We start from the raw sequence: 16901 nt of genomic DNA on the forward strand, positions 1-16901 counted from the left end.
GATAGATAGATAGATAGATAGATAGATAGATAGATAGATAGATAGGCAGGCAGGCAGGCAGGCAGGCAGGCAGGCAGATGGAATGAACAGAACAACTACAGGGAAAAAAGAGAACCAAACTTTCCTTTTTCTTCTGTATCACATCATATCCTAATAGTTATGACTAGATAATAAAATCATAAACTTATAGAAAAATGGACCACGTTTGTTTCAAAAGTTGCTTTCTAAGAACCAGATTAAAAATAGTTTAAATATAGCTACAGTATTAAATATTCAAAATATTTTATTACATGTTCTTATATTATAAGGAAGAGAAATGGGTCAGCAGAACTAAAGGTGGGTCAATTCTACTTACCTACCCTCTTATGGGACACTATCAGGGGGGGAAAAAGCCCCCCCCTTATAAAACTCTTAAAATGAATAGGAGATTGTCTCAGAGAAAACTGAAGCTTTGGGGTTGGAGATCTTTTCACTGAGACAGCAGTTGGCAGGTAAAAGATTAATCAGTTTGTACTTCCATCCACCCATCTTCTTTCTGCTAAAGAAAACAAGATGCAACTACAGCCTTCATATTAGCATAACTTGAGGTCCTATTTTCAGATCACATTAATATCTGTGTATGTGATTAATTGTAAGGAAAGAACTATTGTGAATCCTAAAGAAACAAAGCACTCTAGTTCAGAGTGGGAAAGTACACAGAGTGATGGTACGGGTTTTTGATGTTGTTATGAGGGTCACTGTATTACTTTTTAATAAGAACAATAAAAAGGGGTGAAAATCAAACTGTAATTTGTCACTTTAGTAACAATATAATTGCTTTCCTGCTGCTCAGTATATTTATCTCTTGTGTATTTTCCGGGTTTTCTGCTAGGCTGGAAAACTATTTTGAGATCAGCAAACAATAGCTTTGATGCTCTGTTGTTGTTTTTTAACTGCAAATGTTAAAGCAAGTGATTTTATATGATAGTTGACTGAGCTGCAGAAGTTCTTACTTTAGCAGTTCAAGTTGTTGATCAATGGGCTGGTGAGACATGGGCTGGTTCACCAGTTATAAGCTTAATGGTTCCGACGGATGAAACTCTTCAAAGAACATCGAGGCATTGATTACCTTAAAGAATCTTTATTTGGGAAGCATAGCATCGGCACTAACACAATCAAAGCCAAAAACTGGATTCCTCTCCCCTGAGCGCAGAGTATCAAAGTACAATTTCCTACTCCAATTAACAGTCATAAATCACATTCTCCAATTAGTTTGAAATGCGGGCTCTTCCTCAGTTCTCCAGCCCCCCCCCAATTCTTATCATCTCTTATTTCATTAACCTTGGTTCTCACACTAGGTACAGTATTATTATGTCCAGTGCTTTTTTCCTAAAAAAAAAGGTGCTGAATCATCTTGTTAATCTTTTATTTATATAATTTTATTTATATATTTATTTCTTAATTGGCTTATACTCTTTGGTTGCTCTGTGCCCTGTTTGCAACTCCGCTACTTACTGAGAGAAAGTTGGTGAAATCACTTCCTGGGGGCACAAAAGGAGGAAAGATTGCCGAGAAGTGCACATACCTGTATACTGGCATTGTGAAGATTCTGGATTTCCCTCTCAGCCTTCCTATCCTAGGAAGATCCAGCAGATCCACCAAAAAGTTCATCTCAGGTCTGAATTCCCATGCAATGAAAAGGAGAGGACTTGCAACTTCTGGTTATAGTTATCCACGTTTCTGCTCACTGAGATAATCGGCCACTTATACAAATACATATATTTATATGGAACAGATACATTACCTGAAAATTTAGGAGAGAAAAAATTGTGTATATATGTATTTTGGTTCTCACTTTAGAAGCATTTGGCATGTTGCACTGTCAATTGTACTGTCAATTATATACCTATAAATACATCACTTGTGACATAATTTTTGGAATGTGTAAAAATATTTGAACCAGCCCAGAAACTCATTTCCCATTGTTTGTGTATATATAGAAAGTAAATCCTGAAGTAGATTTGGAAAGAGCAAGGACTTTGATTGAATGGAAATGTTGCTAAGCATAGAACTGTTGAGTTAATTTGCAGTTGTTTCTTCTGTTTTCTTTTTATGTGCTTATGATTTTACATTGCATTTTAAAATCAGCTAAATTGAATAGGAATAAGATTGTGACTGAAAGAATACTATTTCTGAAATATAGTAAATATCTTTAACAAGTAACGTTAAATTTAGCTTTAGTGTAATTTGCTTGCTTACTGTAGCTAAAACTGGAAATTATATTTCTAAAGCATTAGTATGGATCAATGAAGAGAACAAAGATTTAATATTTATGATTCAAAAATATAAATGTGCGAGAAACATGTTTTTAAAGACCTTTGCTGCTTGTTCTCATATATACCCTGCCAAAGGAATAACTAAAATTATGAAATTTAGAATCTACCAAGCTTCCCTCCCATGGACAGAAGAAAATCCATGGGAAATGTGAATCAGTAATCCATAAGCATGATAGGCTCTGTATTTGTACAAGTGGCCAATTATCTCATTGTGCAGAAACATGGATAACTACAACCAGAAGTTGCATGGCCTCTCCTTTTCACTGCATGGGAACTCAGACCCAATTGACTTTTTGGTCAATCTCTGCTGGATCTTCCTAGGATAGGAAGGCTGAGAGGGAAATCCAGAATCTTCACAATGCCAGTATACAGGTAAGTGCACTTCTCGGCAATCTTTCCTCCTTTTGTGCCCTCGGGAAGCGATTTCACCAACTTTCTCTCAGTAAGTAGCAGAGTTGCAAAGAGGGCACAGTGCAACCAAAGAATATAAGCCAATTAAGAAAAAGGTATTCAAATAGTTCCCTCTCTTCTCCTTTTCTGCTTCAAGTGGTATGCCTGCTTTTGGGGGGAAAGCGGAGGCATCTATTTCTCGTTTTTCCGGATGCAAGAGTGGGGCTGCCTTTCCAAGTCGAGGCCCCTCACAGGAGAGGGCGCAGAAAAGGCAAATGATTCCAGGAAAGAACCGGCATGCTCGGGGTTGCTATAGCAATGGCCTCCTTGTTGGAATTCATGGCAGCTGCCACCATCATGGACCCCAAGAGGGTGCCAAAGCCACGTCCTGACAGCACAGCAGTTTGACATTCCTGCGGGCTGGATGCTAAGGTCGAAATTGACATTTAGCCATGCAAGGTTAGAGATTCATCTTTTTTCCCCCAGCACTCGGGAATCAGCAGTCATACGTTTCTACAAAGGTGAGGGAACAGAACACAGTGGAAGTGTGCATCGCGTTGAGGGCCAGGCACTCCAGGGTGGTTACATAGGTATGCAGGACAAGGCAGCAGCAGGGGTGCAGGTCCAGCACCGGGTAGGCCACCATCCTGGCTGACATGGGTGAGCACAAAGAAGGAGTCCACATGGACTCTGCAGAACCCACCTCCCACTCCTTGTCCTCACTTACCTACTTGAGATGGTGTAGTTGGGCAGCAGAGAGGAGTGCAAAGTTCCTGCCAACTCTCCTTCACTGCAGACAACTTGCCTGTGCAAAGTTTTCTGGCCAGGACTTTTGGCGCGCTCAGCAGCATTTCCTATTGGCTTTCGAAAGCTTTTTTTTATTTGTTAAATTTACCATTTTGCAAGGCAGAGGGGTCTTCATGTACATGTTATTAAAGCTGGGAAAGGTACATGTAGTATAATATGGATTCTAGCTATATCAAACTTACAATGGATCAAAAGGATGAACACATATTTTTTTTGTTGTGGTGTGAATTCTTGGGTCCATTTTGTGTTGATAAAGCACAAGGTAACTTGAATTTCAACATTTTCTTTTATACGCAGTTTAACTTGATGTTACTGTTAATTTTCAGGCTTTTTAAGGTTCTGCTGTATACCGATACCCATTTCCATAAGTTAACTATCACAGAAGGTTAATTTTCTATGAGTTCCACTTTCAAATATCTAATAACACCTAAAGTAGATTAAATTGCTATTCTCTATTATTATATTTAATGTTACGCTTGAACAGAGCATTTTTTTTGGTTTCTAAGGTATCCTTACATTTTTGATGAGTTGGGGATATTCTTGTTGGAAGGAAGTTGAAAAGTCCATCAGTAGAAATTGCCAAACTGCCAGTTAATATCATTGAATTGGCTTCTGAGTTGGGTTATGAGCCAGTTCAGATTTGATGTACCTCTTGCATTTGACAGTTATGAAATCACTGTACTATACTAACCAGAGTTCACCTGGAACTACATGGAATAGAAGAGATAATAAAGATGGACAGTGATTTGGAAAATAACTTATGTTAGAAATTGCTGAAGAAAACAAGGAGTTAGGAAAGGAAAAGGAGGCATGGGATATACTTTCCAACACATGAAATTTATGCAGTGGTGGGATTCAAATATGTGAACAACCGGGTCTCTGTGTGGATGCCACTTCCAGAGGTCTATTCTGGGCCTGGGCCACAAAAAATTAGCTACCGTTTGTGCCGAAGTGGTGTGAATCGGCTGAATCCCACCACTGATTTTATGTGGAAGACATTCTTTATCTGCAGCTGAAGAGAATGATTCTAAATTGGTTTATTTATTCTAATCCTAAATTAATTTATATATGATTTATATGGCCACCTATCTCAGACAACTGACTCTGTGTAGTTTACAAAGATTAAAATATAAAAAAGCCATCAAACCTAACACCCTGGTGCCCAAGGAAAAATAATAATCCCACTCTCAAACACCCCAAATTAATAACATAGTGTAAATTTGGGTTGGACATTCATGAAACTTCTGAATAGCAACATCCAGATCATCGCTATGCAATTAGACGAGAGACATAATGCAATCTTGCACAATATTGAGAGAATATTTATTATTGTTGTTCATTGCATAGTCAGCCAGATGTTTAGGTTGGATTTCGCATTTTTATCTATCAAGCCCTTCCCAAGCATCTGGGATATGTATTGTTGCAGGATGTAAACTGTTCCAAGTAAAGCTGCCTTTTGCAACTGATGGTCATTTTGTGAGTGCTGATGGTGTTTATTGTTATGATTAGTCTCACAATCAGCCAGATGTTTAGACTGGATTTGGCATTTTTATTCATCTACTGAGTCCTTCCCAAGGACCTTGGATAAACTGGTGTTATTATGATGATGATTGGTCACCCAGATGTTTAGACTGAATTTGGAATTTTTATCCACCTGTTATTACAGTCACAAAAATATGACATCATACGTGTCAATATTATTATCCGCAACGAGGCACTATCTTTTTTGTGCAGTTTGTGTGCTCTGAAAAAGATGGTGGCTATGTCAGAAGTTTGTACTTGACAGGTCTCATCAGAGGAGCTGGACGAAGAGTATCTCTCTCAGAAATAATATGGTAAGATGACAATTTACAGAAACTCATCCTGCATTAGTAATCACCTGGATCAACAAGGATCACATTAGCTTTTGGAGTTCCAAGACAACTATTGAGAATCCAATCAAAGCTAGCAGATACCAGACCGCTAGAAGAGAAGATGTTTTACCTGTGGCAAATATTCAACAACTGAAAACAAAGAAATAATGATCAGTTATTACAACTCAAGCCCAATGAGAAGAGGATATCTCAAATTAATTTTGTGCAACGTACTGTAGTCTGGAAAAGAACAGAAAAATTTAGAAAATACTGAAACATTTTTAATAGCAGTGCATTGGGAATACCGTAATTTTGGATTTCCTGAAAGAATTAAACATGATGTCTTCAAGAACCCATCAAAACATATGTTTACAAAATACTTTAAACCAAATGAGGCAGAAAACAAAACTTGATTACCACAGAAACTGATAGAAATAAACAAAGACTATGCCTTCCAAATTGATCAGAGAGAGGACTCTGGATTAGAGGACACCTTTCTGGAAAGATGACCTACTCCTACATTGCATACAGATATAATTCAGTGTAAACAATATTCTGGCCTTCTTAGTTTGAAACTGATTGTAATAACATGTAATCATATTTTTATTTGTCTGTTCCTAACAGATCTTGAAAATTTCAAAACCAGGACAAGGAGTACAGTTTCAGTCCGACAAGGACAAGGAATGGTGCTGCTTTGTGGACCACCACCACATTCTGGAGGTGAGGAACCAAATTGTTTTGGATCTAAACTTTTCAGGCTTTTCAAAAAGTAAAGCATGTAAATTCATACATTAACTCTGCATATTAATCATGTGCAGTTAAGGCTTATTTAAAGGAATAAGATTTACTTATCTGTAAATCATCTCCTCATATTGACATTGGTTCAGTGCAAATAGTACACAGACTACAGTAGAATAAGGTTGAGAAGTTTTGGATTCAAATGTTGGCAGATCTTAGCAGGCATCTTAACTTGTTGTATGAACCAGATTGTTAGTGCTATAATTTGAATTATTCGTATGAGCATAGTGTGTTATATGAATGTAAACATTGTGTTTTATTACTTTATATGAATCTAGCTATTAAATCATGATAAATGTACTATTCTTATGAGTACAAACCTTTAATTTTATTAGGTGATGCTCTGTAATAACATCAATTCACATTTCTAGCATTTTGACCATTACTATTTATTTGGCTAAGTATAATTAGATCCATAAGGAATTTGTTTCCAATGTCAAAGCTTTCAGTGTACATGCAAAGCAGCAGAATAATGGTGATGATAATAATAATAATATCATCATCATTAACAATAACAATAATAATAATACCAATGAGGGGGAAATGAAGAAGACAATAAGGATAAATAATAAAATTACAGTTATACAACATAGGCAAATAGACTGTGAGAATTAGGTGTTCAGCAGAGTGATGGCGCAACAGAAGAAACTGCCCTGTTTCTAAAAAAAATTTGCCTTGCAGTTTTCTATATGAAATAGAAAATAGCTTTAGTTCATAAAAGTATGTACAATGATGAATAAAAGTTATAATTTAATATTATTTAATGTTACTTTGAATCTTAAATACAGATTCATTAATACACTTTTTTTAAAAAAAGAAATCTTATTCTGACAAACTCATAATCTTGCATTGTATAAAATGGTTCATTCCCCTCTGGGGAGTCAGGATACTTACCAAACCTTGCTTTGTAACTGGAGCCGGAATCACCGATAAAGTTGCTTCAAAACACACTTCAGAAGAATTAGAAGCAGTTTTAAAAATGAGTTTGCATAGGGGTAGGTGGCAAAAAAGAACAGAGGATAAAATGAGCAGGAGGGGGGAGGGGGGTGGGAGGCAGGAAGGAAGGAAGAAAGGAAGGAAGGAAGGAAGGATTTCTGATGCTCCCTGTCATCTTTGCACAAGAAAGTTCAGTAGGAAAGCCAGCAGTAAATTGGAAGTTACTCCTGCTCTGTTGGGTTCTCTATTATAGGGGTTCCTTATTATACCATTGTAATAATAATAATAACAACAATAATAATGTTTTTTCTGAAATGAGTGTCTCCTAAGGTCTTTGATGAACAATACTTTTAAAATCAGCATTGAAGGATAGTAGTATCTATTATATCTTTTAACATAACAGTTAAAAGTATTTGACATAGAGTCAGAAACTACAGAAAATTGCATTCCCTAACCAAGTAATTTAAATATTTTTGGTCAAGACTTACAACTTACCAGATGTACCTTAATCATACAAAAATTAATAATTTTACATTTTCAAAAATCTTGGTAGATAACCTCTAATAATACTCCTTACCTTGTGAAGTTAAGATTAGGGATATTTGATTTAATAATATTTTCTTCCAATATGACTGTGATTCTTTGTTATAAGGAGAGAGAGAGAGAGAGAGAGAGAGAGAGAGAGAGACGATTTATGTGCAAAATGTGCATGACTAACATAAATTATTGGCCTATTGGGTGGTGAGGAAAGTTTTTCCTCTACATACATAGAAATATCATTGTGCTGCTACTAAAAACATAATTGTAAATAGGAAGAAAGCAGATTTCTGCACTGGTGGAAGGAAACTGAGAGTTTTTGGTTCTTGTGGGGTTCCTGTGGTAGCAAAATGACTTTCTATTTTTGTAGCGAAAAGTTGTGCAGTGTAAATTGAGCTTGTGCCTGGGCTGTTGTTGTTACTGCTGTTTAAGTGTTGCAGGAAGAAATATTAAGTGTAAATTTATTCATATTGATGATAACTCAGTAACACCAGCACAATGTGCCTTATGTTTTTCCCCTGACATGGCCTGGCAGTTGTGAGATAGGTATCAATCTTTTCAGAAAGGAAAAGCACTGAATTAGACAATTAACTGTCTCCACATTGTATGCACAATCTGACCATATCTTCTTGCATCTAACTGTGGCACAAACATGACCTGGTGATATCTTTTTTTTTCCTGCCTTCTATATAATGTTGCCCTACTAGTGGCAGAAATAATAATATGATAATAATAAGAAATACCATTTTCCTGCAAGCAAGAACTGGTGGGATCAAAAAAATAGATCAAGTAATAGAAAATAAAGAAGTTAAAGTGCTCTGGCACTTTAGAATTCAAACAGACAGGCACCTGTTATGTAACATCCCAGACGTAACAATTCTTGATAAAAAGGAACAAAATGTGTGGACAGTTGATCCTGGAGTATCTGGAGACAACAGAATAGAAGAAGAAAAACCTGGAGAAGATGCCAAATTGCAAAGATCTGCAAATAGAAGTAGAATGAACTGTGGCAAAAGAAAGCAAAATAGTACCAATAGTAATAGTTACCTTGGTGTCAAACTCAATTTCATTGAGGGCCACATCAGCATTATGGCTGTCCTCAAAGGACCAGGAGGGTATGGCTGGGTAGGCGTGGTGAGTAGTCACAACCGACTAGGTGGACATGGCTGGGTGGGCATGACCATCTCAATGTGGCCAGCTCAACTTTGCTTACATTGAGGGGCACCTGAGAGGGCCAGGCAAGGCTGGGATGGGGGGGTCCAGAGGTCTCCAGTGGAGGAAGGCAAGATGAGGGCTAGCACCAAAGCCTCATCCATCAGAGGAGTCTCACTGTCCCTCTCAGGCCATGCGGAGGGCCCCCGGATGGTGGTGTGGGCTGCCCAGCCTAGCCATCAAAGGGGACCAGCACCCCACAGCGAAGCCCACCCAGGCCACGCTTCCCCAAGGGGGCACCCGGTTGTGCTTATCTCCTCCTTGAGGGTGCTGCTACTGTGCTCACTCTCCTTGGCCAGGAGACTTCATGGGCTGGAGAGGAGTGGAGGGGTGGTGGTGCTCCTGCTGGACAGGGCTGCAGATGGTGCTGCTGCTACCAGTGCCAATGCTGTGGGGCGAGGCAAGTCGAGTCAGATAGTGGGTGGGGTGGTCTGGCAGTGGGGGCTCAAGGTGCATTGCACATGTGTTGCATGTGGGGCAGGGCTGAGCATGGGGTGAGGCAAGTCAAGATAATGGGGCGAGGGGTGGCCTGACTGTGGGGGTCCGAAGTGCACAAGTGAGGTGTATGTGGGGTGGGGCCAAGCATGGTTTATTGGACGCCCTGGGCTCACATCCAGCTAGCCATCACTGCCAACCAATGAACAGCTGAGGGACCAATGAGCTGCAGCTGCTGCCGAGCACCAGCATTCCCTGCATGCTCATTGCCTCCTGTACGTGTACCAAGGCAGAGTGCCCAGCTGGGCTGGGGTGGGTTGGGGCTGAGGTGGCAGTGTCCGGCCCCTCGCCATCTCCAGATGGCCCTGAGGGCCAAATCTAAACCCATTGCAGGCCGGATCTGGCCCACGGTCGTTGAGTTTGACATGTGTGACTTAGAGCATTACCTGAATATCGTGCAAAAGGCAGCTTTACTTGTGTCTCATACTTATGACCATTGTTGTGTCTCAAAGTCATGGGGTCACCGTTTGTGACCTCCTGACAAGCAAAGTCAATGGGCAAGCCAGATTGACTTAACCAGATTACTAACTTATTAACTGCAGTTATTCATTTAACAGCTATGGCAAGAAAGGTCATAAAATAGGACAAAAATCACTTAACGAATGTCTCTCTTAACAGCAGAAATTTTGGGCTCCATTGTGGTTGTTAAGTCAAGGACTGCCTGCTTTGTCAAGGGAATGTGGGTTTATTTCAGAAAAAGTGAAAACCTTCTCTGTGGGTAGATAAAGAAGCAATTAGTGCTAAAATTGCTTGACTTTGACTTGGTTTTAAAGTGAAAGAAAAAAACTGGGGCCTGTGTTCAATGAGATGTCGAAATCTGTATCAGTGGATGGGTTCCAACTCTCTGCTGTACTGGATAAGAGATAAAGTAGGTAAATAGCATGCAGATAAATGGTCCTCATCTGTTCCAGAGACTGTCATGGGAAAAAGCATTATTCTGCTATTAAGGACAGAAGAGTATTCATCTCTGTTAATGTATGTTGGGATGCTTACAGCATATCCCCCAACAAGAAATGAGCAGATAATCCAGCAGAATCTGATAGAGTCCCGATTCTCATATTTAGAACTGCAACAACAATTGCTTAATTTTGGCTGTGCATTTTTTAGCTCTTGTGATATGTTCTAGGATTCCTACTCTTTGTTCCTCACCTCATTTCTAGATTCTTTTCCCCATATGCAAACCTAAATATGTTTTAGATTTGCATTCTGGGCAAAGATAGAATTATATTAATATTTGGAATCAAACGCAGCCCACTAAAATGCTTAACTGTAGCTTCAGCATAACTATCAAAAATGTATATTTATATATTGAGTTGTTGTTTCATGTGTGAGGTATTTTTTTCTGTGTGCATTGTTTGGTCTTGTTGTTAGAATAATAACTTTATTGTCACCTTGAATATACACTAATCGGTATACATTAAAATGAAATTTTGTTGCATTCAGCTCTCAAAGGATCACCACCTCCGATTTTCACTATATAAATATGACAAAAATAAATAAATACAGAATGATGCATATACCCACATATATTATATGACACAGAGAAACAACAGTCTAGTTTGGGTTATGTATACATGTGCATGGCAAAAAAAAAAGATGGCATAGGGAACAAAGCTATTACAGAATCAGGTGGTCCTGCTAGAAATACTTCAAAACCTCCTCCTAGCTAGAGGGAAGCAACAGAAACAGACCTAAAGTGGATGTGTGGGGTCTCTAACAATGCTTTGAGCTCTAAACATGTAGCGCTTATAAGCAGCATTCTGAATACCAGGGAGTGAGCTTCCTATGATCTTCTCGGCTGTCCTTAACATTCTCTGTATGGACTTTCTATCTGAGACAGTGCTGCCACCAAACCAGACAATGACACATTTTGTTAAAATGCTTTCAATATGCCTCTGTAAAAAGTGGCCAGGACACAAGGAGAAAGATGTGCTCTCCTCATCTGACACAGGAAATGCAGACGCTGGTTTGCATGCTTCACTAAGGATGACATGTGGAGAGACCAATTCAGATTGTTAGTTATCTGCACCCCCAGATACTTAATACTGTTTGACCACCTCTACAGCTGCATCCTTAGGCTTATGCCCGGGGTACTTGCGAGACCACCTGCTGCCAATGTCAACCTCCCATCGCCCAGTTCGCTCCCACAGAGTTGGCCACCTCAGGGTTCTGTCGGCCAGGCAATGCCGGCTGGTGACCCCCAGGGGGAGAGCCTTCTCTGTGGGCATGCCGACCCTCTGGAATGAACTGCCTCCGGAGCTGCGGATGGCCCCTGACCTTCGATCCTTCCGCCATGACCTGAAGACATGGTTGTTTCAACAAGCGGGCCTGGACTGACCATGGTTTTTAATTTGTTTTTTATTGTGTAAATTGTCCCATATTTCTTATATTCATTGTTTAATTATTTTTTTTATTTTTTGTATTTTATGTCTCTTAATTTTTATTATTGTGAGCTGCCTTGAGTCCTTAGGGAGAAGGGCGGCATATAAATTTAATAAATCCTAAATCCTAATAAATCCTTGATACTGAGTGGAGTATAACTATGCCAGTTCCTTCTGAAATCTACAATGATCTCCTTTGTTTTATCAACATTTAGAACTAGGTTGCTTTTATTGCACCAGTTCACCAGAGCCTTCACCTCTTCCCTATAAGCATCTTCATTGTCATCCCGGATAAGACCCACCACTGCCGTGTTGTCTGCATACTTCACAATATGATTCATAACAGATTTGGCACAGCACTCATGGGTCATCAAGGTGAACAGTAGCGGACTCAGGACACAGCCCTGTGGAGAACCTGTACTCAAGGAGATGGAATTGGAAACTTTCTTTCCAATTCACATAACCTGGAGCCTATCAATAAGAAAATTGAGTATCCAATTGCATAAAGGAGTATTAAATAGGCCCAGTTTGTTCACCAGATGCTGAGGGATGATTGTATTGAATGCTGAGCTAAAATCCACAAACTGCATTTGCACATAAGTACTTTTCCCCTCCAGGTGCGCTAAGCTAAGATGAAGCACACAAGAAAGTGCATCTTCTACAGAGCGGTTCTTCCAATAGGCAAACTGTAATGAGTCAAATGAGGGGGAAGGCATGAAATCATGTAATCCTTTATCAATCTCTCAAAACACTTTATCAGAAGAAGTGAGTGCAACTGGATGGTAATCATTAAGGCATGTGATTTTAGGTTTTTTGGCACTGGTACAATGATTGTAGCCTTAAAACATGATGGAACCATGGCCTGATGCAATGAGAGATTGAAGATGTCTGTGAGAACAGTGGCCAGCTGGTCAGCACACTCCTTAAGTACTCACCCAGGGATATCATCAGGACCCACAGCTTTCCGAGTGTTGACTTTCCGCAGGACCTTCTGAATAGCAGTTGTATCAAACCTGAGCACCTGCTCATCAGGAAGGGGAACAGCCTTCCTTGCTGGAATGTTGTTTGTGGCCTCACACTGTTCAAAAAACATATTTAGCTTGTTTAGAGAGTCTGTGTCACCCTTACATGTCAGGGAATCTGCCTTATAATCAGTAATTACCTGTATACCTTGCCACAGGATCTTGAAAGAAATTCTGCAGTTTCTGACTAGGCCCGCTTTGTTGATTTTATAGCATGCCTCAACATTGTTGTAGTTGTACCTGATGTTATATTGTAATTACAATAGTTTCTCTGGGGCAATTCTTACTACCCTTGGATCCCATAGCACAGTATCCCAAACTATTTGAAGTAATGTCAGCCATTTGAAGAAGATTTCTGGGAATCCTCAAGTGAGATAGAGGATTTCTCTTAATCAGGGCCAGTATTAAAGATCTAAGAATAACTTTTAGAGCTAGTACAGTTTCTTCTGAAAGGAGCTAGAATTTCCTCCCAGAAGTCTATAAAATAGCAGAAGACATAAAAATAAGCTAAATTCTGACAGTGGTACCTAAATGTCCAAATGTTACTACAGGAAGTCCTCAGAATGGAATTTCCTTAGATAAGCAAATGTAGTTATAAAATGTAACATCACATGACTGTATCATTTAGTGATGGATTTATTCATTTATTAAATTCCTATGCTGCCAATCTCACTAACCAAAGCAATTCTAGGTGGCTTACCATACATATACACATAAATTTACAATCCCATCCAAGCCAGTGATCACCAAAAAGCATAACCAATGTTGTTTCCATCCCACACTGGTCCCTGAATCCTGACTGAAAATAATCCAGATAATCCACTTCATCCAAGGCCTTTGGAAGCTGTTGCACAATTATGTTCTCAACTACCTTCCCCAAAATGTGAGGCTAGATTTTGGGTGAAAATTGTCCAGTATGATGGGGTCTGGCGATGGCTTCTTGAGAACTAAATCCTCTTTAAGAGATGAAAAATAACCCTCTCCCTCAAAGAATTAACCACTTGTAGAACCCATTCACACACATGCCCTGGGCCACTTTCACAAGTCAAGTGGAACATTTGCAGTTGACTGAGCTGACAGTCCTAAAGACCCTGTTGATTTCCTCAGGTACAAGAGGTTCAAGTAATACTGACACTACACCACCCTTACTGCCAACAGGTAGGCCTTAATAGTGGCTGTAAATCATATTTGGTCATGTTTGTCCTTAGCTGAGCACCAGCAGTGTTCTAGATATATCTTCTCTTATTTCATCTCTTTCAAATCCTCCAGAAATCACAGGGTGTGGTGGGATCCCTGAGAAGAGATAGGTTGCATGAGGCTGATCTGATGCAACACCTCAGCCATCACCAAACACTGCCTAAAATACTAAAGATAGAAGATTGTTCATCTGAAATATAAAAGATACAATCAGAGATGTCTTGCATTGTTGCTTTAGATGGGAAAAGCTTTGTTTTTGGGAGACAATGGCCAGGGCTGGGAGTAGACTTTGTGGAGAAAGTCTGGCTGAACTGAGATCCTTTTGTTTCAGCTTTACATTCCTCAAAGGATAAGTGTGTGACTGCCATATTGCTGTGCAGGCACTTGCCGTAATAATGTATAATGTATATACATTATTATATACCCCTTAAGTTCTGAATCTATTTGCTCAAAGGTATACTAGAAATGTAAATGGAAGAGCCGTAAAACATTAAACAATTTTCTAATTTCTGTACCCTAGATTGCATACTATTAACCTTGTGGTAGAAGACTTTTATAACATTTGCACATTACCGTAATGTGGGCTTTTCTGTCTTATGGCTCTGGCACAGTTGCATTCTTTGATTATCCAGGATCAGAATTTAATGTGACTGCCTTTGATTCATTCAGCATCTTCATAATAGCTTGAGCGCTGTTAACATTTGATTTCTACAGCTAGGATGATTAAGTTATTTCACTTGTGTTCTTTCTTCCCTATTCCTTTGCTAATAACCCCCAAATGTATATGCAGGTGGATAAATATTAGGGTGTACTCTCCAGACCTTGTATGCTTCTTGTCAGCTGTTACCTCTTAATCACTCAGCTTGTCACATTGTCAAATGATCTGAATGTTTAGCCTGGCTGCTGCTCTGTCTTCAAGACATCTGTCACCATGTCTGTCCTTAGGGATTTGCACAAAAATCTGAAACTCTGACACACGAGTATTAACTACCTAAAGACTTTCTCCATTAATAACTGTCTAAAACTTTGAAAACTTCAGGCTTTCCAACAAAAATCTACTACTTTACCTTTAGATGCCAGGTGGGCTGCCAGTTGATAGATAGCTAGAGAAAAGACATCTGGCATTTGTAACTCACACAGCATTCTTGGAAACAAAATTTTAATAATAGCACCACTCTGCAGAGTCCCTGGGAACAATGAAATTATATAGAAGATGTCATCAATTATGTTGCTTTCTTGATAGAGATTTTGTGGTATGCAAATGAAGTATTAAATTGGGCCCTTGAGCCACTTGTGCAATGTATACCTGGGCTTATAAATGTTATTCTTCAAATTTTCTTCACTACCTGCAGAGATAACATTTCAAGTAGGTGGCTTGATTTGGGCACTTTGTCACATTAGTAACACCTAATATGCCACCAGGCTCCTAGGTTCTTTCACAATGATAGGAATATATTGTCACTTCAATATAGGTAGTCCTCGATTAACAACCGTTTCTTTAGCAACAACAGCACTGAAAACAAGTGACCTATGACCTGTCCTCCCATGTACAACTTTCAAATTATCCCCACAGTCACATGATCAAAATTTGGCATGTATTTACAAAGGCTGCAGCATCCTGGGCTCATCTCTTCACCATTTTCAACCTTCCGAGCCAACTTCCAATAAGCTGTGGGGGGAGTCAGATTTGCTTAACAACCATGGCAAAAAACAGGTTATAAAATTGGGCACAACTCAGTAAACTCAGTAAAACTCAGTAAAAAAAAAAAAGGTGAGACTTCTGGTTCCTGCAAGCAGCGAAGCAGTCGAGGGATTCAGGATGCTGAGCCCTCCAGCTGTGTTTCTTCCTGTTTCAGGACCCTAAATGAGCCAGAAGCTGCCCTGGAGAGGTGACAATGAAGGAAGGAAGTCCCAGGGACCTAGGAGAGATAGCGGTCTCCCTGATCGGTCCAGGAGAAGCCTTCCAGAAACCAACAGGAGAAAGGTTAGCTAACTCCATAGTGTAGCCCCAGCTGCAAGCAATGGAAGTCAAAAGCTCTACTTTAAACTGATTGTAAACAGCGTGTTTGAATCTGGGTAAGAATATGGATTTCCTCTATCCTACCTACTTTCCTGAAGAGGAGAAACTCCCAAGAAGCAAAAAACAAACCGAGAGTGAAGAAGGGAGGGGTTTTCCCCCACCCTTTGGCTATTGGAAGCAGCGAATCTAATTCTCCATGGATGAAAAAGATCTGAAAAATGAACCAATGCTGACACCTACTGGTGGATGAGGAGTATGACAGTCATGGTAAAATCTGGGGAGAAGACTAATCTCTCTGTGACCTTCAAAGCCTTAATAAATACATCTATTTAGATAAAGTGAGACTTACAAATCTGAAGGAACAGAAACAAATAAAAAGACCTATTTTATGAACTCTCTGGACTATACATATCTATTTAATTCTGACTTCAAAGCTATCTCCAAAGGGGGGAAAATAAAAAAAAATCTGGACTTTTGGTCATCATGGAAAATCCGAGATTTATACAAAATACTTATCAAGAAATAATGAATACTTCACAAAAGGAAATATATGATACGCTGCAACTAATTCAAAGGACAATGATCTCAAACTACAAAGAAATACAGAATAACTTTGAAAGTATAAATCAATTTATCTCCAATTTAATTTTATTCCAAAAAAACCCTCAGAAAAATATAGCAAGGGGAACAGACAAAACAGATGACTGAACATAAATCCAAGAACAGAGACTTAAAGATGGAATTCTATAAAACAAAGGAGTATGATTCAATTCAAGTGGATTTTTTTTTCCAAGAAATACTAGATTTAGAAAAGAAAACTTTTCAACACTACAAAGCAAATTTGAGGTCAAGAAAAAACACTGGAAAAAACATTCTACAGAGATATTAGGAAAAACACCACTACTGGAGAGACAAAAAGTGACAAGAGAAGTAGAGAG

The 16901-nt window shown here is 39.1% G+C and overlaps 1 protein-coding gene across 1 annotated transcript in view; it reads left to right on the forward strand.

Annotated features, from left to right (window-relative positions):
• Positions 1-16901, forward strand: part of LOC310635394 (contactin-4-like) — a 284515-nt gene that overhangs the window by 106492 nt on the left and 161122 nt on the right. The window contains exon 4 of the mRNA XM_083354280.1: positions 5990-6085. Within this exon, the coding sequence (XP_083210406.1) occupies positions 5990-6085 (96 nt within the window). The remainder of the gene's footprint in view (positions 1-5989; positions 6086-16901) is intronic.

Source organism: Vipera ursinii (assembly GCF_947247035.1).
Source record: "Vipera ursinii genome assembly, chromosome: 2".
In the NCBI taxonomy this organism is placed as follows: domain Eukaryota; kingdom Metazoa; phylum Chordata; class Lepidosauria; order Squamata; family Viperidae; genus Vipera; species Vipera ursinii.